At 27.9% G+C, this 24598-nt stretch overlaps 1 protein-coding gene and 1 long non-coding RNA gene across 2 annotated transcripts; both read right to left on the reverse strand.

Moving 5' to 3' along the window:
• Positions 1-5179: 5179 nt before the first annotated feature.
• LOC136084582 (uncharacterized) lies at positions 5180-8769 on the reverse strand. Its single transcript, XR_010640654.1, has 5 exons — positions 8340-8769; positions 7183-8130; positions 6753-6952; positions 5849-6035; positions 5180-5728 (listed from the first exon to the last, which is right to left on the reverse strand). It is a non-coding gene; the product is annotated as an uncharacterized LOC136084582 (long non-coding RNA).
• A 13054-nt stretch (positions 8770-21823) lies between these two features.
• LOC105845682 (potassium voltage-gated channel subfamily A member 6) lies at positions 21824-23559 on the reverse strand. The gene has a single exon (XM_065804794.1). It carries the CDS (start codon positions 23361-23363, stop codon positions 22035-22037), a length of 1329 nt encoding a protein of 442 aa, XP_065660866.1. The 5' UTR covers positions 23364-23559; the 3' UTR covers positions 21824-22034.
• Positions 23560-24598: the final 1039 nt, after the last annotated feature.

Raw genomic sequence — 24598 nt, forward strand, 5'->3', positions numbered from 1 at the left:
TTTGGTAAAGAGTTTTTGTTACGATGTCATGACGGTAATGATACAACTATTATCACGCCATGGTATATTACAAATCAAATGACAAGTGCACTTATATATATATCTATATATATATATATATATATATATATATATATATATATATATATATATATATATATATATATATATATATATATATATATATATATATCTATATATATATACAGCTATGCTTAAATGTATGGAGCACCCCTATATTTTATTTAAAATTCAAAAGTAATGAACAAATAGTAAATGTGAATGTGTTTATTTGATACAAATTATTTCAATTCAACAATATTATTTAATATAATTAATATTTTGTAGCACCTCCCTTTGCCTTGATCACCGCACGTAGTCTTTTGGGCATGCTGTCCACAAGATCCTTACATACATTCGCTGGTATTTTTTCCCATTCATCCAGAATTTTCGCTTTAAATTCTTCTTTGGATTTACATCTGTAAATTGACAACTTCCTCTTCAAAATAGACCACAAATTTTCTATGGGTGACAAATCTGGAGACTGGGGGGGCCACGTAATGAGGGGAACTTCATTTGTTGAAAACCAGTCCAAACTTTTTTTTGCCTTGTGGCAAGGAGCGTTATCTTGTTGAAAATAATATTGAGGGACATCTTCGTCAAATAATTTCAATATTGATGGCTCCAAAACTTCATTTAGCATGGTAATGTAGCGCTCTGCATTCATCCTACCCTCACATAAAAATATTTCACCTACGCCACTGGAGGCCATGCAACCCCAGATCATTGTGCCACCACCGCCAAATTTGACTGTAGGGATGATACATTCCGGCTCAAATGCTTCGCCTGGTCGTCGTCTTAAAAGGTGCCTCCAGGTTGCCCGAAAATCTAGGTCAAAAAAGTAAAGGAATACAAATTTGATATTATAAATTTCAACATGTAAAATTTCAGGTACTTAAAGGAATAATTTCGAAATGATATTTTTTTTTTATTTTTTGGTTACACCGTAAGTCATAATGATGCCTTACCTCTATATTTGATTCGTCTGACCAAATAATTTTGGCCCAATCTTCTGATGACCAATTTTGGTGCTGTTTAGCCCATTCTAAACGAAGTTTCTTATGGTGCTCAGTCAGCAATGGTTTTCGGCGAGCCCTTCTTCCATGTAAATTACCTTCTTTTAAGTATCTTCTAACACTTGGAGCAGAAATTTGAATTTTTCTGTGCTCCCACAGATCGCTAACCAAGTCTTTAGAAGATTTGGTCCGATTTCGAAGTGAAATCCTGTTGAGGAAACGATGGTTTCTAGGAGAAAGTATACGTTTTCTTCCCGTTTTTGGTCTATTTTCGTATGAACCAGTTTCACTAAATCTATTTACAGCATTTTGCACTGCTTTCCTTGAGCATTTCATAATTTTTGAAATTTCCACTTGGGAATGTCCTTGTTTATGGAGTATCACAATTTGGCTTCTTTCACTCATAGAAAGTTCGCGTGTTTTACTCATAATGAAAATAAATAAAGAACGATAAAAAAAATCACTACTTTTAAACAATAGATAATGAGCGGCTGACAATAGTTACGTTTAAGATAAGAATGAAATGAATATCTTAATTCGACAGAATTTATACTAAGTGAGTATGTAGACAAGTTAAGACAAGTCTAATCATGCCCAGACAAGCAAATTCAACATGCATTAAATGATTTACTAATGCTTAAACGTAAAAAACAAATAAAATACCATTTAAAAAAAAATTCATCATGTATATCTCATTTTTTAAACACAAATATATTTAAACAAATAGGTGCTCCATACATTTGAGCATAGCTGTATATATATATATATATATATATATATATATATATATATATATATATATATATATATATATATATATATATATATATATATATATATATCTATATATCTATATATCTATATATATATATATATATATATATATATATATATATATATATATATATATATATATATATATATATATATATATATATATATATATATATATATATATATATATATATATATATATATATATATATATATATATATATATTTATATATATATATGTATGTATGTATGTATGTATGTATGTATGTATGTATGTATGTATGTATGTATGTATGTATGTATGTATGTATGTATGTATGTATGTATGTATGTATGTATGTATGTATGTATGTATGTATGTATGTATGTATGTATGTATGTATGTATGTATGTATGTATGTATGTATGTATGTATGTATGTATGTATGTATGTATGTATGTATGTAATAATAATAATAATTAGAGATTAAAGTGCCATTATTTACAACAATCACAATAGTGATGAAGTAATTCAGAAGCACTAAAACAAGTTGGCTATGAGTTTGAAAAAGCGTTTATAAAAAGTTCATATTTTAGTCATTTTTTAAATATTTCTAAAGAGGTTGAGTTTCGCGTGTTCATAGATAAACCAATTTAAATTCGAGGTGCAGTCATACAAAAAGAATTTGAGCCCAGAGAAGTTTTTTGTTGACGACGTGTAAGTTGACAACTGTCTAATGATCTAGTATTTGTTTTTGAAGTTCGGACTTCTAGGAGTTCAAATAAATATGCAGGAGATTTAGATAATAAAATTTTATATGTGATAACTGATATCTTATAGATTATTATTTGATTTATTGGTAACCAATGAAGAGATTCAGCAATATTTCTGAATTTAAATGAATAGGAGAATGGAAAACGATTCGAGATAAGCTATTTTGAATTCGTTGGAGTTTTTTAATCTTTTTTTGATAAGTACCAGATAAAAGACTGTTACTAAAGTCAAGCTGAGTGTTAACAATGCCACTTGCGATTGTATTTGCAGCTTCTTTAGTCAGGCATGGACGAATGTGGCGAAGTGCACGAATATGGTAATTGCAGGATTTAATAATGTTGTATATGTGCTTGTCCATAGAGAGCGATGAATCTAGGGAATCGATGAATTTATGTATATAATATATATATAAATATATATATATATATACATATATATATATATATATATATATATATATATATATATATATATATATATATATATATATATATATATATATATATATATATATATATATATATATATATATATATATATATATATATATATATATATATATATATATATATATATATATATATATATATATATATATACATATATATATATATATTTATATTTATATATATATTTATTTATTTATTCATTCAACGCGTTAAAAAAAGGATTTTGCTACCAATTGCCTTCTGCTTTTCATAAATTTTGTTATAAAAATAAGCAATATATTTATTTGCTACTATAAACTGTCTCTTTTTCAAAAACGACACCCCTAAAAAATTTCACGGTTCGGGCCTGCAACTTTTATTTGTTATGTTCCAGCCATAGGTCAATCTAGTAATATTTAATAATTGTTTATGAAAATAAAACAAAATGAAGAAAATAAGTGTTGTACTTTGTCTTTTCTTTTATTTTTTAAATCTTTAAAAAGAAATGTTTTTTGAAATGTAATGTTTTTTTTTATTATTTTATGCACTGAATTAAGTGCTTTTACAATAAGTTGCATCTAAATTACTGAATAGTTTTGAGTTCTTTGGTACTCAGGGGCGCTTAGAGCCTTCATGCCGCATTTCATGAGGATAAATTTTGCTGTAGATAAACTTTTTTTTGGTCCTTATTTTTTCTGGCGCCTCTTGAGCACTGAGAACTTGAAAATTGTCCCGATCGCCCCTGTTGGTACTGAGTAAAATATTTTCAAATATTCGGTACTTAGATAAGTTTGTCCTTTTTCATGCAATATGATATCCTTAAAGTTTACAAACAAATAGATAAAAATAGACTTTTTAATTCGCCATATAAAAGTTTTATAAAAACGCTGATCATACAAAATTAAAGATACGTTCTGATCAGATTTTGATAGTATTTTGAAACTTTTTTTTGGATTTGTAATGCTTATTAAAAATATAGTTTTTGTGAAATTGATTTTTTAAAAGTTCAATTATTTTAAACATTGTGTTAAACCATAAACTTTAAAAACGGCTGGTGATATTAGTAAGACCAGATGGACCAATAACTCTGAGGATATTCGTAATTTATCAAATTAATTTTCGTAAGTTATAAAAAACTTTTTCTTGATTTCTTCACTTGTGAAGTTTTGGAAAGCGAGAAAAATGTTTATGCGCTAATGAGCATTTTGTTCCCTACCGTAACAAATATGTTCCTGCGATTTTCTTTGACGTGTCTAGTTTTAGGGATTTTTATTTATTTTTTAGCCGTTCTAAAAAGTCTAGATTTAGTTCAAATTAAGTTTTCACAGTTGCATTATGATTAAAGATGGAGTAGAAATGAAGTTAAATCTATTTTTATTCGAACGTTTTTATTTAATATTCGTACATTTTATTTAATGGAAAAGCAATTAAGTACCCCCTTCATTAAAAATGTTGAATAAATATTTTTCTGCATGATTTTCTAACCAAAGTTCTCTCATCTGACTTCCATAACTTTGCGCAAAACAGTCAGACAAAATATCGTCCAAAGTTCTGAATGTAGAAAAATAACTTAAACTTCAAGGTTTTAATGTTTTTTTTTATTTTAAACCTTTTTAAATATTTAAAAATAAAAGTGCCTTCTGAAAACAAGTTAAACCGAGCTAATTTATGTCCACTTCTTTTTCGCGTATCACACTTTTAGTAAGTCTATGTATGAACCGTGCACTGGGCGTATCTAAATTTAGGTCAAGCTATGTATTTAAACTCCACTGCGCCTATCCCTATTTAAGTCAAATTATGCCTATGCACTCCTCTGCGCCATAGGTGCTGCAGAGTGTACATAAAAAGACCGTAAATAAATCGATTTACATACATTTATAACTTGATCTATAAATCGAGTGTACACAGATCGAGTGCTCCTACATGTAAACTCACATTTGATGTATCCACTACATTTGATGTATGCACACTCTGCGGAGTGCGTATACATCAAATGTACATGTACACACACTAAATGTATATACACTCCATAGTATAGTGTATACATGTAAATACATTCTATTCCGTATAATGTATATACTTATACACACTCGGTAATGTGCATAAATCGACTGCGAAGAATAAAACCGAAGAAATTAACTTGATGTTTCATTAACTTAGTGTTTAATTCTTAAAAACAATTAACTTTTTTTTACTTCATAGAAGTGAAAGTAAAAGTCTGAACATCACAGTTCTTCTCATATAATTTTTTTTTGCTAAACTTCTTCGTCTGATTCTTCAAATTGTATTGGTGGGTGACTAGGGTGTAGAGGACAGCTTTTATTTTTCTTATTGTGGCCAGGTATTTTGCACACAGAACAAATTCTCTTTTGTCTTTGGCATAACTGAATTTGTAAGTATAAATTGTTGTAAACGCATTAACCTCATTATGGTTAGGAACCTTGCTCTGTCTAAATTCGTCTCGTTAATCTCTGAAAACTTGATTTGTTTATTTAAATGCTCACTTGCGTTACAGTTAAACATTCCATAACCCCATCCAAATCTAGCGTAGAATACCATAAGCTTTCCAACATGACTTCTTACAATGGCATTCCTTCAGTACAATCAGATCCAGCATAGGTAATAAATTTTTGAAAATACTCTTCACCTTTCATTAAAAGTACCTGAAAAGTCAGGAGCTGTTGATCTAACATCGCTAAAATAGTAACATTTAGCTATACATTTAATAATATTATACCCTTAAAGGCAATGACTATTATAAGACAATGACAATTTCAAACATTGAATTAGAAAAGTTTAAAACATAAAGAAATACTTTGCAAGACTGGCAAATCTTTTGTAGAGGTCGAGTATTTGTCGCAATTTCAAGGCACTTTGATCATGCCAATTTTCTCCGTCTGCAAGAAAACTATTTAAAAAAGTATCAATGTTTGATTCCAACAACTTACAATCATTTCCAATGATTTTTAAAGTTTCAGAAGTCATCATAGCTCTTCTTTTTGCTATAAATAAATGGCATAAAAATTAACTTTGAAATTCTATATTGGTCTTACATACACAGGGGCGTGGCTAGGCTACCCCAATTAAGAGGGCCCTTTTTCAAATTCTAAATGGCCCATATTAGAGTTTTTTGTTTATTTGAATAATACCTAATAATCAAAGGTTTTTAAAATTTTGGGATTCTAATGACAGGCTTTTAGGTCTCTGATCCCCCCCCCCCAGCTACAACACTGTACATACAACATTAAAGAAATAATACTAAGATAATTAAATCATGTCATTATTACATGATTTTTTTCCTACATAAAAACTGTAGCAATAACAAATATAAATTAGAAAAATAGAAGGAAAAGAAAGAGTTCCAAAACAAACGAAAAAACTAGGTAAATAAAAGCTTTTTTATCAAAGTGGAACAGCAACTGTGAAATGATGAGATTTTATGGTTTGACATATATAATAAATATTATGTATGTGCATACGTTGTGTGAGTTCGTATCATACAAATTGTATGTATGAATTAGACAAACCTGACACAGATATATTAACATTTTTAATTGGCAGTATGACTAAAATTTGATAAAACAACCTAGTTGTGCAATCTCAATTTGTTGTTTTTGTTACAAAAAACAGACGATTCCATATGAATTTGATTAATAGATATGAAATAATTACAACACAATGGCATATATTTCATATTATTATTTGTAGATTTTAATTACCTTTTAAAATATTGCTCGATTTGATAAGCCAAATAAGTACAACCAATATTTCGAAATGCCTTGCCAATTCTGTTATCCATGTTCCTTTTAATTATGACATTATACATAAACTTGTACATATATCTGTGATGCGCCAATATAAGATGATAACCACATGGTGGCATTAAGTCAATAACAAAACCCTTGAACAACATTGTGGTCTAAAAAGTTAAAATAATTAGGAATTTAATAATTGTATATACACATACACCTAAAATTTTCAGGAAACAATATTGATTCCCTAATTTATTATTTTAGTAATTATCAATTTGTTGACTTAAATACTAGTTTAAAAAAATTATATCTTTTTTTAAAAAATTTTATTATTTCGTATTACATTTTTATATAACTTTTTTCTATAATTTTATATTATGTTAATTACTATTTTTACCCATTGGCCATAATTTTCAAGCTGATTTTTTTAAAACAATGCAGAATTGTGGTCAGGTGTTTCACCCAAGACAGACTCCACTTTTTCACCTAACTCTGTCATTACAGCTACACTACGCTTTTCTCCAGATTGCTTAATTTTTAAAGACCATTTGCCTTTCTTTAGTACGCAATGATAGCATCCATAAGTTGATGTACATGAACATAAACCAATTATGTTCTTCAAGAAACCTAAATCGGCCACAAAAAAACAAAGTACGTTAAAGTGCTCAACTGAATTATTTTCTGGAGTTACTAAATTAATACCATGTATGATAAGGTCAGTAAGTTCTTCATGACACTTGACATGAGTATCAAGCATACCTTTGGATTCACTACCTCTCCACAGTGTTGTTATAAACTGTCCATTTGAAGAATTAATCAATTTTTTTAAATTTAGGAATGAAAACGATGTCTGTTCTGTTGGAAATCTAGATGCAGCCCGGAAATTATCACCAGTGTCTTTTATAAAGAGAGTGCATTTTGTTGAATTAATAGAATTTTGAATCAATTTGCTTTAAATATGTAAACAAATCTGCTTGTTTTTCGATACTAAGAAATTCCATTTCATGCAGTCACTTTTTACATGAAATAATACATTGTAGAGTTTCTGCAAGATTTGTCCTAGCTCCCATACACTTACAAATACTTTCACTATCATTGTGAATTTTTAATATTTTACCTACTTCTGCAGTTAAACAGTATTCTCGTGCATTCGTGTAAGTTGGCAAGTCGATTAAATTTTTTGACATAATAGCTCTTAGACTTTTATAACCACGTTGTGATAAATTACATTTTCCAAGTAACAGTTCAGCTGTTTGGGAACAATTTAGCTCAACACGTTTTTCAATTTTATTGATTGTCTCAGTGGTTATGGAAGGATTTTTCTTGTACAAATGCTGAATATAATCTATAAAATGCCATGTATATATATATATATATATATATATATATATATATATATATATATATATATATATATATATATATATATATATATATATATATATATGTATAAATATATTTATATATATATACTTAATCCATATAAAAATAAAGTATATTAAGTTATTTAAAAAGAATGCTAAAAGTCAAAATCTATAAATTTTAAAGTCTTACTTTTTACATCACCAACTGATATATATTCAACCAGTTCGTGTATAGCTTCATTTCGTGCATTAACTGATTTAGAGTTAAATAAACTACTAGTCTCTCCTGCATTTCGACTTCAAATAGTTAAGGCACATCTTAAAGAAATGTGGTCTTCAAATTCTACTTTTTTGAAAACGTTTTTAACTGAAATTTTTGTTTGTTTTGAAGATGCCTCAACATTCATATGATTAGCAGATATTATTTTTAAAACTTCTGGTTTCATAAAACCAAAAAACTTGTAGCCAGACCACTTTTTATTACTCTCAATCCCTAAGAAGTTTAACATTTGATTGACAAAAACAGTTGCTTTTACATTTGAAAAGCTTGCTAATGGTAATTCTATTGTAAATACTTTAAATATTGGAATTTGATTTTCACATACTACTCTACAGTGTATTTCAATTTCATCAAAATTGATAGTTTTTGCAATTCGTATTGATTCGTAGCCACAATGCAGATTAAATGAACCACTACCAAGTTTGCAGTGAAAGTTAATGTTGTCAACAGCTATACCATAATCAACAATCCCATGCCATTTTAAGTTTCTCGAAGGAAAACTAGAGCTTAAAGAATATTCTTTATTTACTACTTTATCGTTTTTGTTAACTGTTTCACTTGCAGTATTATTATATAGCATATATTATTATATTATTATATAGTATTATTATATAAAATAGTAGCATTCATCAAATTAACTACTTCTTTTCTATCAAACCCAAAGAAAGTATTGCCACTTTTGATTGAAACATTCACATTAGCTATTTTCAATATCTTTTTTGCTGCAGTTGTTGGGTCATTGAGCAAGACATTCCTATCTTTTCTTCGCCATTTTTTAAAATACATTCAAATATTGGTTGATCATTTCCAGATTCTAAAACATTACGATAACAATCAAATTGATTACATTCAGTTATAATGATACGGCGTGCACTATAGCCTTTATTGTATTTAAAAGATCCTGAATAAAATTATTCAACTGCTACTCCAATATTTATTACACCATCCCATAATAACTTTTTCATCTAAACAATTAGTACTATATATATATATATATATATATATATATATATATATATATATATATACAAATATATTTATATATATATATAAATATATATATAAATATATTTATATATATAAATATTATTTATATATATATGTAAATATATATATATATATCATTGTATATTTTTTATATTATATATATATATATATATATATATATATATATATATATATATATATATATATATATATATATACATATATATATATATATATATATATATATGTATATATACATATATATACATATATATATATATATATAATATATACACATACATATATACTTAATGTACATGTATGTAATATATATATACATATACATTAAGCATATGTATACCCATGTATACATTAAGCATATGTATACCCAGTGGTGCACTGGTCCTGGGTGCTGGGGTGCGATTGCATCCTGGGCCCCACCTATTCTAAAAGATGGGGCCCCTTGATCAGCAGACACACATATTCATGATGACATACGTTAATGTTAACTTCAAACTTTCATGCGTGCTATTGTGATTGTCACAAGAAAATTATAAACAAATAAAGCTATTAATCCTCAATTTGCCAAAGACCTTTTATCACAAAAAAATAAAACAACTTAATCAGTTTTTATAATTATTATTAGTATTATTATTATTACATACTGCAAGGAGAGAAACTCCTGGAACAGATACAATAATATTTCAAATTGTTTGAATACTATAATGTTGTATATCATTAGAAAGAGGATTATTACAGTACTTTAAAGGTGAAAAAATTATCAAAATCAAACAATTGATTCAAAAGTTGTGACGGCTTAAGTACCGATTTTACTATATATGGATTTGTTGAAGAAACTGTGGTCAAAATAATGTTATTCTTCACTTAAATTGTCATAACTTCAATTCTTATCGAAATACAAATATCTTGGTGTCAAAAGATAGGTGTAAGAGTGGGCTACAACTTTATGTTAAACTCTAACCACCAGGCATATTGGATGAACAGAAAGGGCACCAAACCACCACCTTGCCTGTATGAAAATGAACACTTTTTTCAGAAAAAAAGTTTTTTTAAAAGACATAAGCAATATAAATATACAAAAAAGTTGTTTTAAATTTATAGTAAACCACCAAAATATGAGGTGTATGTTACCAATAGAGGTGGGTGTGGTGGTGATGGTTTGATACATCCTAGTATCAAAAACGACTTGGTTTTATAAATATTTATATCTTTACTAAAATTAGAAAAAAAAGAGAAAATTTGGAACCCTTAAAAAAATCACTTGTAGACCAAAACAACATATTGATTTCACAAGTTGAAAGCATTTTTGACTTCTTGTTAGACTTGTTAACAGTTTATTTTTGGTATATCAAGACTAAGTTCGTTTTTGTTGATTTGTAGCTCATTTTTTGTCGCATTTTCTTGCCAGAAATTGTATACTTTTTAGTTTTCAAACATGGTTAAAGCTGATCGAATTAAAATAAGAACTAAGCGAGCAGGCAAAAGAAAGAAGATTTTTAATAGAAAAGTTTTACGTAGCAGTGTGAGTGTAAGTAAAGTAAATTTTCCATCATTAAGTGTAAATATCGAGTTACCTGTAAATAGTCAAACTGACATCTTCGATACGCCAAGCTCTTCTTTTCGCAAAGTTGAGGCAGTCATTAGCTCAACATCAAAAAAATATACCAATACTAAAAACAAAGTTCTGACAGGATATAAAAGTATTGATTGTTCGATTTTGTCTGATGTTATTAGCGTTTTGAGCTGTCCAACTTGTTTCCAAACGACTTTAGCAATCATTGAAAACAAAAGCAAAAAGCAAGGATTTGCATGTGAACTTTCTATTATTTGTTTAAAGTGTAAATATCAAAATGACTTTTACACTTCTAAGTTAATTAATAAAAGAGGAAACTTTGATATAAACAATCGAACAGTATATACAGTGAGGACTCTTGGATTAGAACATTCCGGAATTGAACGGTCTACAACCCTCATGAACATGCCAAAACCACTGATGCCAAAAAAACTATGACAAACTTGTTTTAAAAATTACTAATATTACTGAGAAATTTGCACAGGAAACAATGTCTGTATCTGATATAAGACTACAGTGTCAAGACATTAATGAGATTCTTGATGTTGGTGTATTATGTGATGGCACATGGCAGCGCAGGAGATTTTCATCATTTAAGATGTTGAGGTGATGAGTCGAATATGCAGAGGGTGCTCCTTAAATCAAAATCTTTCTAAAAAAGATCCTACTACTTATGCTGAGTGGAGAAATTCCCACATTTGTAAAATGAATTTTGTTGGTTCTGCAGGTGGAATGAAGTGTGAAGGAGTCAGTCGTATTTTCCAGCGATCAATTAAAAAACATAAGTTGCAGTACATTAATTTTTTAGGTGATGGAGATAGCAGAAGTTACAATAGTGTCAAGGATGTTTATCTTAATATTAAAGTAAATAAATTAGAATGTGTTAGACACTATCAGAAGCGTGTTGGAACCAAACTCCGGATATTGAAAAAAAAAGTTAGGGGACTGGGCGGTCATGGTAGATTGACACGCATTAAATGGTCGATCTATAACCTAAAACCTGATAACAAGTTGCATCGTCAAAAGTTACGGGCTAAACAACTAAAGAAAAGTGACAAAACTTCTAAAAAAGAAAGCAAAACATATGAAGCAGGAGGTTTTTAATATCAAGTATAGTCCAGTATATAATGTTGCGTATATTTGTAGATCTTTATTCTTTTATTTTCAGTTTTTATGCGTTTTCTCAGTTTGAGGTTTTTCAATATGCCGGTGTCATGAAATAAATTAACCCCCATGATAAATTAACTCCCGTTGCGTAAAAAATTACTCGGGGAGTTAATCTATTTCGAAATAGATTAACTCCCCTTGAAATAAATTAACCCCTGTCGGCGAAACAAATTAACTCCCCATAATATTTTAACTCCCTTGGAACAACTTATACGAATTATAAAAAAGTGTTTTATCTTGATGTTTTCCAAATGTGTTGTTTTTAAATCTGTTAATTAGTTATTGATATATAAATTATACTTTTACTATTATTATACCTTATATTAATAGTGGCAATATATATATATATATATATATATATATATATATATATATATATATATATATATATATATATATATATATATATATATATATATTATATATATATATATATATATATATATATATATATATATATATATATATATATATATATATATATATATATATATATATATATATATAGGGGAAGTGGGGGCATAACAGTTCCCGTAACGTTTACATTAATGGAGTATGAAAATAAAAACGGCATGCGTTTTTTTAACAGTGTATTTCGATAAACACACCATTAAGCTTTAAATTGTTGCTATTAAGAAAAAAATAAAACGGTTTTTGAAAATGTTATAACACAAAAATTAGACTTAGTGAAAAAAACGGTTGTACTCCTATGGAGAGGCACAACCGCACCCTTATATATATATATATATATATATATATATATATATATATATATATATATATATATATATATATATATATATATATATATATATATATATATACATATATATTTAGGGAAGTAAGGTCATAACAGCCCCCGTAAGGCTTAGATTAATGAAATATGAAAATAAAAACGATCTGTGTTTTTTTATCAGTGTATTTCAACAACCAACAACAACAACAAAAAGCTTTTAATTTTAGCAATTTAGAAAAAAATGCAACAGTTTTTGATAATGTTATTAAACAAAAATCACAAAAATCGGTGGGGGTACACTTTCGTGGTACAATTTCTGCAGGTGTATCATTTTTTGTTTCTACAGTCTTGTCAACTGTTTCAGCGCTTTTTCTTTTTTTAGTTTTTATAACCATCTTTTTTGCCAGTTCCGCTTTATATGGTGAACTGGTAATTAAAGCAGTTTTGCCCTTTTGGCATCGTTTGCTGTGTTTTCTCATTCGAAATAGTTACAATTTCTGCAGGTGAAGCAATTGTAAAAGAAGCCATAGATGTCGAAGACAAAGTTTCTGATTCAGAGTAAGATGTCAGGAATAATTCTTGCAGTGAAATAGTTTGTGCTTGAGACTTGGTAGTTAGATTTGGTGTTGCTGAATCCATCTCAGGAAATGACCTGTTGGTTGTTTCTGAAGGCTTAAACATCCAATCATCAAAAACTTCAGGATTAAGTGGACTTATTCTAGTCTTTCTAAAAATATTTACAGCTGTCAACATGTTTGCAGATTTCATATAAGCTATTCCAAATAGTTCTGGAATCTGATATTCGGTCACAACTCTAGGATAATGTGTACGCAGCCAAATATGAACTTTGTTCGAATAGTTGCTCCCATTGCTCTAGGTCCAGAAGTTCCCTCTAGCATTTCCTTCTTCATTACTGATTCAATAGCTGCTTTCATTGAATTTTCTTCTCAGGATTGTCGATTAGTTAGACGTTTGTATTTTCTAACCATATTAGGTAACTGTATGCACAAAATAATGATTTTTTCTCTATCAAAGAAAAAATATAATAACAATATATAAATATACAATATGTATCTATATATCTATATCTATCTATCTATCTATCTATATAAATATATATATATATATATATATATATATATATATATATATATATATATATATATATATATATATAAATATATATATATAAATATATATATATATATATATATATATAAATATATATATATATATATTTATATATATATATACAATATGTATATATATTTTATATACATATATATATATATAATATGTAATATAAATATATATATATATATATAAATATATCATATATATACAATATGTATATATATTTTATATACATATATATACATATATATATATAATATATAGTATATAGTATATATATATATATATATATATATATATATATATATATATATATATATATATATATATATATATATATATATATATATATAATCTTTGTATTATTATATACACACACAGATATTTATATATATATATATATATATATATATATATATATATATATACATATACATATATATATATATATATATATATATATATATATATATATATATATATATATATATATACATATATTAGGGTTGCCAGATGTCCCGATTTTACGAAGGAGAATTCTGCGCCAAATATGTAAAAATACTTTTTTTACTTAGTTCTCCTTCGTAAAATCGGGACATCTGGCAACCCTACATATATATATATATATATATATATATATATATATATATATATATATATATATATATATATATATATATATATATATATATATATATATATATATATAGAGAGAGAGAGAGAGAGAGAGAGAGAGGGAGTATAAATATAAACTCTATAACCTTAGACATAATTATTAGTAAAAGAGAATGGTTCTGAAGTATCAAAACAATAGTAATAGTAATAGTAGATTAAAACAATAGTAATAGTATTGCACGAACTGAAGTTCGTGCCATACTATTACTATTGTTTTGATATCCTTTTTATATATAATGTAAAGGCTTGTCAAAAATAAACAGTTATAAAGTAATTTTATTCAACGCTTAGTAAATATTTATATATTATATATTTAAATATATGTAATACTTAATATATTTTAAAAAAATTTTAGAATAGAATACTTCCACAATTTTGTAGATATAATTTTAAGTTAAACTATTTAACACGCATATTAAAGGGAGTTAATTTATTTCAGTGGGTGTTAGAAATACTCAAGCCCTTGGTTAATCCATTTCGCTTTATTTTAAAGTAATGTAACTCCTGGGGTTAATTTATTTCGAAATAGATTAACCGGGGAGTTAAAATGTTTTAACCGGGAGTTAACTTTTAGGGGAGTTAATCTATTTCGCGTCACCGGCCAAACTTCCCAGAGAACCGCTTGAGCGTTTTATCTGAAATTTTCAACAAGTTTTCCTTTTTATAAAATCTGTGTTTTAAACGGAACAGAATTTTTAAATACTTATGAATAAAACAGTGTGGCTAATTTAATTTTTCAAAAAGTGTACTTTTTTTTATTGTCAACTTTAGAGCACAAGTCTTCAGGCCCAGAACCTTTTTTTAATAAATCTGTTCTGTTTAAAACACTCATAAACTTATTCTAATTGTGTTTCCAAAGTTTCATTCAACCTTTTTTTATTAGTTTTTGCTAAAACTTGGCCAGCGCAAATCTTATTTTTTGCTTATTTTTGGGGTTTTTTACGGTTTATATTTTGGGGTTATATTTTACGGTTTATATTTTGGGGTTTTTTACGGTTACTACAGCAACCGTTGACCAATATTTTTAATTTATTTTAAGTTTCTACATTTATGCTATGATTAATCATTTTATGTCAAAAGTTATTTATTGTCAATATTTAAAAATGGGAGGTATACCCCTTAAATAGGTTACATTGATTTTTTTCACTATTCGGTAAGTTGGAGATCCATGGATATTAGGAAAACATATATGCGAAAGATCGCCGTGTTATCCTACCAAAAAAAACGCTCAGGATTTCAGTTATTAGAAGCGTCTCTGATTGATGAAAGTACGTTCATAATGCGTCCATATAACGCCCATAATACTTTCTCAAACGGAATCCAGAGATACCATTTTCCCGCGATATATCTTAAATAACACGATTTTTTTAAATAAGTAATATTTTTTTAAAAATTTGGTAAAACGCAATGCCTTCTTTTTTTCTTTTTAATGTAAAATAAAATCAAATAAAACTTTATTTGATTTTTACTACAAAAGCCGTATGTTTTGTTTAGTTTTTATAATTTCAAATAACTGAAAAATTAAAGGCTTTTGAATATACAGAATACTTCTATACAATCTAGTATAATATATTAATTACGATATTTTACATAATAAAATTTTTCTTTTGACTGGATATTTGAGACAGTCGTCATTTTGACGTATAACCAAATAAAAGTATTCCCACATGACGCAGCTGTTACCTATTGTTTCGCTATTATTATTTATAACATTTAATAGCGTAAATGACTTTGCTTTATAACAATGCCTTATGCAACCATTTATTATTAGGTCTATTTATAGCAGCAGGCTATTGAGGAAATTGTGTTAAAGCTAGCAATGGTAGACGGCTTCTCCATTAATATCATAACAAAAAGAAAATTGTGAATCTAGTAGAAAAGAGCAGCCAAAGTGGAGTGGTTAGCGCTCTAACCTAAAAAGCTAGAGATCCCTGGTTTAACTTCACCTCTAGACAAGTTTTATAAAAAGCTAGAGATCCCTGGTTTAACTTCACCTCTAGACAAGTTTTATAAAATCAGTAAAGAAAGAGACATGAACTTCTTTTCAAATGATCTTCAGTGGTGCTCTGTAAGATCGTAAGGAATAAAATAAAATTTTAAATAAGACCGTAAGAAATAAAATAAAACAAAATGTAAAAAAAAAAAGAAACTATCAAACTTCAAATTATCAACGAAAAGACACATCATAGCTAGTACCACTGATTAAGCAAAATGAAAAAATTGTGGTATTGAACATCAACTGTGTTATGCCCATTAAATTTATATAACTAACTCTTAAAGGGAAAAATGTTATGAATATGACTCACAGTTGCTTTACAGGTTATTCACAGGTTGCTATGATTCACAGTTGCTTCACAGGTTATTCACATGAACATGATTCACAGTTGGTTCTGAGGACACTTTTAGTGATTGTAATTATTATGATGATAAAATTACATTTAATAAGAATGGGCATAACGACGAGTCACATTGATCAATACAAAATTAGTCTTCCAAACATTTATTAAAAGCAGTAGCGAAAAATGTTTATAGCCGGTTATATATAACCGGGTATATATTAAATATTTTTATAATAATTAAGCAAGTTATCGAGTATTCAACAAGTGTTATCCTAATGAAAGCAGAACTTCTTCAATACCTCAACCAGTTTCTGCTACGTTATTATAAATATAGTTTGACTCATGAAGAAAAGTTGGATGCTACTATTTGCAACATCAAACGAGTAGAAAGGAGGTATTGAAAACCTTTGAAATTTAAAAATAATTAAACTCTATAATTTTAAAAAATCTCATACAGTCCGCGCCTAACGAATAGCACATGCTATAATTTAGTAATAAAAATAGATGTATGAACGTATTAAATTTAACACAATAATTAATACAAATTTAACACAATTTAATACAAGAAATAAAATATAAATAAAGGGCAATATCTTTGTTTTTGTATAAAATATGTATTAATCAAAAAATGAATAAATTAAAAATACATTACGTGCCAAACCAATAGCACACGCACCATTTTAGCAGGTTTTAGAGATTACTAAGATGTAAAAACGAATCTAATAGTCAATCTTCTTACCTTTCTCCATAATAATCTGATTGCAACGTTTAGGCATGGAGGAGATGAGCGTTTGAAGCAAAGATTGGGGGATTTTGTTCCATTCCATCTGGATGGCCATTTGCAGTTTCGTGATGTTATTGTATTGTTTTCCATTTATATACACGTGACGACACAAGTAACCCCAAATGTTTTCAATTGGATTCAAGTCAGGTGACAGCGCTGGATGATCAAACAACTGGATCCGACGTATTTTTTGTGTGTTTATGCAAGATGACGCATGCCCATATGGCATTAAGTAATCAGAGTGTAATAATATAGGCTTCAGCTGTTTGTTTCACTTCCAAGAATTTCAATTCAGGTAATCCAGTCTTGGAAAATGCACTCCAAATTATGACGCCACCACCACCATTTTGTCTGGACAAGAAAGTCTAGGACTCTTTTTGTAAGTCATGCCAATAATCAATAATAATGGTATCTCTCTGGATCATCAAGATTAATTTCTTCTCATAAGACCAAAGAATTGAGCCCCAATCAGGTGGGCAAGACAAATGTTTGTTCGCATACGCCATACGTTTTTCCATGATATGTTTCTGTATCGCCGGCGTTAACATACGCTTCTATTCCTTCAGATGTCTTCATGTAACGTTCTTCGTATCTTACGTGATGACACATCAATATCCAGCTGGGCGTGTATCTATCGGGAACGACAGCCGGTATTTGAAGCTACTTCGAGTATGTTACTTTTGTGACGCTTGTATATTTTTCAAAGCATTTTTCTTCGATTTTCTTTTTGAATATGTATCAGAATCCTTCAAAATCTTCTCAATCACCTTCCGACTTTGCTGTATATGTTTCAATATCTCAGACGTTAATACATTGACAGCCTTGAATGGCTTAATCAAAGGAACTTCTTCAGCATTTAACTTAGTTCCACGTCCCATGGTAGTCCTCTGCAACACATATGATTAGTTCGGATATGATGGACATTTGGTCTACGTTAATATATGTGTCACTTACCTACCGTTAGCAATTCGTCTGTTGCAGTCAAATGCTAAATGACTGACGTCTGCTATCCGTTTGTCACCAGAAAATATAATATGATCTGCCATATTTTGACGCGGGAAAATATTTGGCGTCAAAAACGATACTTCTTTGATTATGACTATTTTTAGATATTTTAATGTTTAAAACAGTATAAAATTAATAAAATGTATTATATTTATAGTGTGTGCTATTTGTTTGGCGCGGACTGTAGAAGAAACTGATTTTTTTAAGACAACTGGAAAGCGTAATAACTGTTTTGACAACATATGCTCCGCATTAATGGTCATCAAGCCGACATTGATTGAAAAGAAGATCCGAAAGATTGGAAAGGGCTTTTTTGGAAAGAGCTTTTTCTGCGTCAGGACTATTTATTTGTTATTATATATAAATTTTAGATAAAATTAAATAAAAATAATGCCGTGATTCGGTAATACCACAATAGTGAAAACGACATATCAGAAATCTCAAGATGCAAAACTTACGGGAAATAAAAAAACTAAACCATAGGTTCTTGATCTAATCTAACTGGTGCAGTTTTTATATGCCTTTTTCTTGCCAGCATTTCTTTGATACATTGATAATAAATCCCTCTTTTACTAATTTGATAACCAAACTGCAAAATAATAAAAAAATGTCTCAACTTTTCTTGATTAAATTAAGACTTCATTAGATTAAAACTTGATTGAATTAAAACTCGTACTTGTGCATCAATAGTTTAACCAAATGAAATTTTAAAACTTGACAACAAAAAGTTATATAAATTAAAAATGGATTTTTTCAATTACCTTTTTCAATTTTTTGGTCAACTCTCTTAACTTTTTTGTATTTCTAACTAAAGCATCTCTTTTTTTAATGAGCTTCCAATCCTTAAAGAGAAATAGAACTAATAGCTTTTAGCAAACTCGGTTGATATTCTTCGATTTGTCGACGTCCACTAGTCATTTGGAGATAAAGAGTCCTTCTTTCTTTCTCCCGGCGTTAAAACGCATAGCTACTAGATTTGGAAAGCTCAACACTGGCTTTTCTTGCTTTGAGAGACTGAGGAGTTTATTTTGCAACAGATGAACATTTGTTAAACAACCCGCCTTTAACTTTGATTTTAAGTTAAATGTGTATTTAGCAATTTTTTAACTTTTTCATGAAATTTTTTATCATTTCATATTTCATTGCTTATGATATTTATTTCTTTTGGTAGTTTAGATTTGACTTATGACCTTAAGCTTTGACGTAGCCTTCGTTTAATTACATCAAAAATTCCTCAATCTATTTTATAAAGATTTGTTAATAAGAAAAACTTAAAAAAGATAAAAAGTGATTTCTATTTGATTTTTAAAGATTGCGATAATAAAGTTTATACAACATTGAGAAAATTATATATGGAATGTGACTTGCATTTTAATGTGTGATATTTTAAGCGCCAATCTTTTACAGAGTTGCAGTACTTGGAAATCTATTGTAAACATTGCAAACACTTTACAGTCTAAGTGTTGAAATTTTAGAAAGTAATTTTATTTATAACTTCGAACGTAAAGTTGACACAATGTAAAGTTGCAGACAATGTTATCTAAACAATGTGATTGACGTCGAATAATGAAATGCAGGTTGCAACTAATTACTAGATATATAACTGGAAAAATAGCTAGAAAAAGACACTTAAATTTTATTTTAAGGTTTCTTTTTACGGGTTATACTTTGTTTGTAAATAAGCAATGGTGACGGTAGGTTTTGTTTTTTGTATCATACATTTTTTGTAAAACATCACTTGTAGTAAACTTTATAAAAAATAGACATACATTTTATGAACGTGAAAAATGATCTTATAACATTCTTTAGCTTATGTTTACATTAATTATTTATTTAACTTTAATACATTTAATTTTTATAACTTAATTAACTTTTTTGTACTCCTTTTGTAGTTCCGCTTAAAACTACTTAAATTAAAATAAAACAAAAATATTGTTGCGTCCCAAAAACATATTCTTTCCATCACCCCAACCTGCGAGGTAATTTATGGACAATCCTTAAAATCAACTACATTTTATGCAATGATAGTTTTATGCAGCAGCCATTTTTTCAAATAAACTTCATTGCATATTGCGGACCACTTTTATTGAACAATATAATTTTAAAAAGTTTTTTTTTAAATTATATTTAATAACGACAACTTATTTAAACGAATACTTAAAATTTTTTTTTTCAAATATGTAATTTTTAATATACTTTTAATAATTCTAAGTAAGCTCTCCTTTTTACCTTTTACTTATCAAAGATTTTAAAAATTTATATCTTTATCAAGAGCAATTATATGACGTTTATTTGCAATGCGACAGATCTTTATATTTATAACGGATTCTTCAGTGTATGAAAAAAAAATATCTTGTTTATCTTCACTACTTTTACTTTCATCAAGTTTATTTAAATAGTATTCAAGGACAAGTCAAGAACTTTAAGGTTCGGGGTCCAACGATTCTCCGCGTTCTATTATTTCTTATTTACGATCTTTATTTATAATTTTTATTATATTTTATATTTTACCTTCTATAATTTATGCTTTATAATCGAATGCTGTTTAAAATGTAATGAAAAACATTATTAAAAAAAAAAGCAGTAAGTTTTGAAACACCTTAATTAATAACATGTTTTTTATTTTATTTTTTACTGAAGCAAAACAATGCGTTTTTTTTTTGCATGATTGTATTTTTCCCATTTCCGTAGAAAAATAAATAAATGAAAACTCGCCAAAAAGAGATGAAAAGTTTGTATAAAAACCCGAAAAAGATATTTTAAATAATAATTGAGATATTTATTAATCTGACAAATATCTCTATTTTTGTGAGCACAAAAATAAAAAAGTTTTATCAATGTATTTATATTATAAAAGACATCGCGCTGGCATTGATAAAACTGCATTGATAAAACTTATCATTAAAATTATTCAAATATAAAGAAGCAACTTGATTTAATCCTAATTATTCAAGTTAATACCGCTAATCAACTCTTATACAAATTGGAATTGATAATAATAGTTCGATTGTTAAAAAACTATATTTAAAAACATGATTTTTTTTAATTATGTGTAACAAAAGATAATAATCGTGTCCACATTTTCAATAAGGTTTGGTAAAAAAAGGGAGTACTAAATTGTATGAAGTTTGGTCAAAAAGGGAGCACTAAATTGTATGAAGTTTCTATAGGTGCTTTAAAGCTTTTAAACCGTTCCAAGAAGAGTCTGCCTCATTTGAATTATTGCTCTTTTTCTTAAAGTATCAACTTTTGACATTACTTCTGGAAGATAGTAAATTGATATAAAGTGGTTCACAAGTACAGGCTGTTGAATACAAAATATAATTATTCCAGTGACAGCTACAAATGATCCGAATAATTTTCCTAGCGATGTAGTAGGTACAACGTCTCCATATCCAACGGCTGTTGCAGTAATAATGCTATACCACATTGAATCTAAGATACTTTGAAACTGGTTTTTCTCAAGATCAGGGTTGAACTCATTTTCTATTAAAAACATTAGCGCTGCATTCACAAAGCAAAACGTTCCAACAGCAATAAAAAATACTTGCAAACTTTGGCTGCATTTATAGAGAGTGTAAATAAACAATCTCAACGCCACACTAAATTTTGTTAGTTTGAAAATTCGAATAACCCGAACAAACTGTATTGCTACAGCAAATTTGTTTTTAAATGCTGAAAAATAAAAGGTGACGTGCAGCACGCAAAAAATAATAGACATAAAATCCAAAATAATGTTTAATGAGCAGCGTAATTCCTTTAAGTTCGGCGAAGAATATGCCGTGATTATAAACTCAAAACTAAAAAGTATTCCTGTTATAATTTCTATTTGAATCCAAGTTTTATTATTTTTTAAAGACGGAACAGTTTCCAAGCAGTAAGCTATAATTGATAATATTGTAACTGCTAAGTTTATATTTGTATAGATAATTTGAAAAAAGGAGTCATTAAAATAGTTTACAAACTTCCATATATTTGAACGGTAATTTCCGTTTGGTAAATCTCCTATTTTTTTATTGTTTTGTTTTAAAAACTGTAAATCTTCAATATGTCTTTCATCTATAAACCCCTCAATTTCATAAAAGTTTAGCTCTTCATAAAACTGCTCTCTGGGAACTATAGGAGGTTTTGCGAGCGTCCCTTTTGATTGGTAGTAAAATAAAACAGAATCAAAAGAATACACACATCTATCAAGAACGTATATGCCAAGACCTTTATCAAAAAATTGATCTCTTTTGTAAATATTGCCAAGCAAGGTATTAGGGTAAGTCTCTAACGTTCTTTCAAATGTTTCAAATATTGTTCCACGTACCGATATTTTTATCCTTCTTTCATTTAGTACCAAGCTTCCTAACTGAAGTGCATGGAAATGTAGGGCTGTGTTACACTCGTATAGATCTATACTATTAAGTTGTTTTAATTTCGAATGGTTTGGTCCCAAAGGATGTTTCGTGTTTGGATTTACAGGCGGCGTTAATGTCATACCTGCTACAGACGCACACCGTACGAGCATAATACCTTTTGTTTTATTTTTTAAATAAGGAAAATAATGAGCAAAAAAATGGCTTTTGTTCACTCGATCAACTTTTTAACTCTTAAGGTTAAAATTCTTTTTGATAATACTATTTTTCGACCTTGATAGGGTACGTCGTATTTCTCTTGTCTTTCCAATTGCATGTTATTAACTATTTACAAAAGAATTTAGAACTTGATCATTTTCATTTTGATTAATTTCTTGTAATTTAATAATTAATGACCGCAAGCTTTGTGTTTTCTCAATCAGAGATAATCTATTAAATCATCGATGTAGAACAAAATAGAAAAATAATAAAAAAAAAGAAAAGACAACAAAAAGAAATTCAATTTTGATTTTTTATAATTCTTTTAAAGGAGTTAAGAAATAAATGTTATTTATTAAAAAATGTTATTCACAAACTGTTCGTCTCAAAAAAATAGCATATATTTGGTGAACCTCCTTCTTTTTTGTTATACTGAACATTTTGCTATTTGAGCATCGAAATATTTTCCGGGGGTATAAGGTAATTTTTTTTTTATGGGAGCTAATAGTTTTGCGTACAGATAAAATTTTTTTTGTTATTATTGGAAAAGGCAAATTTATATAAATGATTTGTATAAAACTCGGCTTAATCATGCGTTCCAATAAAATTCTTTTCAAGTTGTTTTTTACCTTTTTATAAATAAATGTTTCCTGATCTTTTATCATATTTTATGTTGGTGCCACCTTTTTAAAAATGCGTGTTTAATTTATCTAATTAGCATCTGCTTCTGAAACACATGAAAATTTGTTGCTGGTTTTTTTACAAACTAAAGCGACTCAAAACTACTTTTTGAACATATTTTCATTGACAATTTTAAATCTCGGTGTACATACAGTACACACGACAAATACTCGACAACATACGATTATATAAGATAATAAAAAGTGTGATGCCCTACAATAAATAATTATTTATGGTGTTACTACGCGTATTGGCAATTAGACAAAGTTTATTTAAAGTGGACCTTAACAATTGGCAATTTTATGGTCTGTTTCAAATAGAGGATCGTTTTAGCGTGGAAAAAAAATAAAAATGAAATGAGTCAGTTTAGGGAAGGTGTAGTTTGACAATTGAAAATATTAAAAAAATACAAACTCATCAACCAAGTTAAGTATATTAGTCGATTGAAAATAATTTTACTCATGGTCTTTTTTCACAAAAGCAATTAGGTAGCTTTTCTACAAACATT

The sequence above is a fragment of the Hydra vulgaris genome, chromosome 09 (genome assembly GCF_038396675.1).
Source record: "Hydra vulgaris chromosome 09, alternate assembly HydraT2T_AEP".
In the NCBI taxonomy this organism is placed as follows: Eukaryota; Metazoa; Cnidaria; class Hydrozoa; order Anthoathecata; family Hydridae; genus Hydra; species Hydra vulgaris.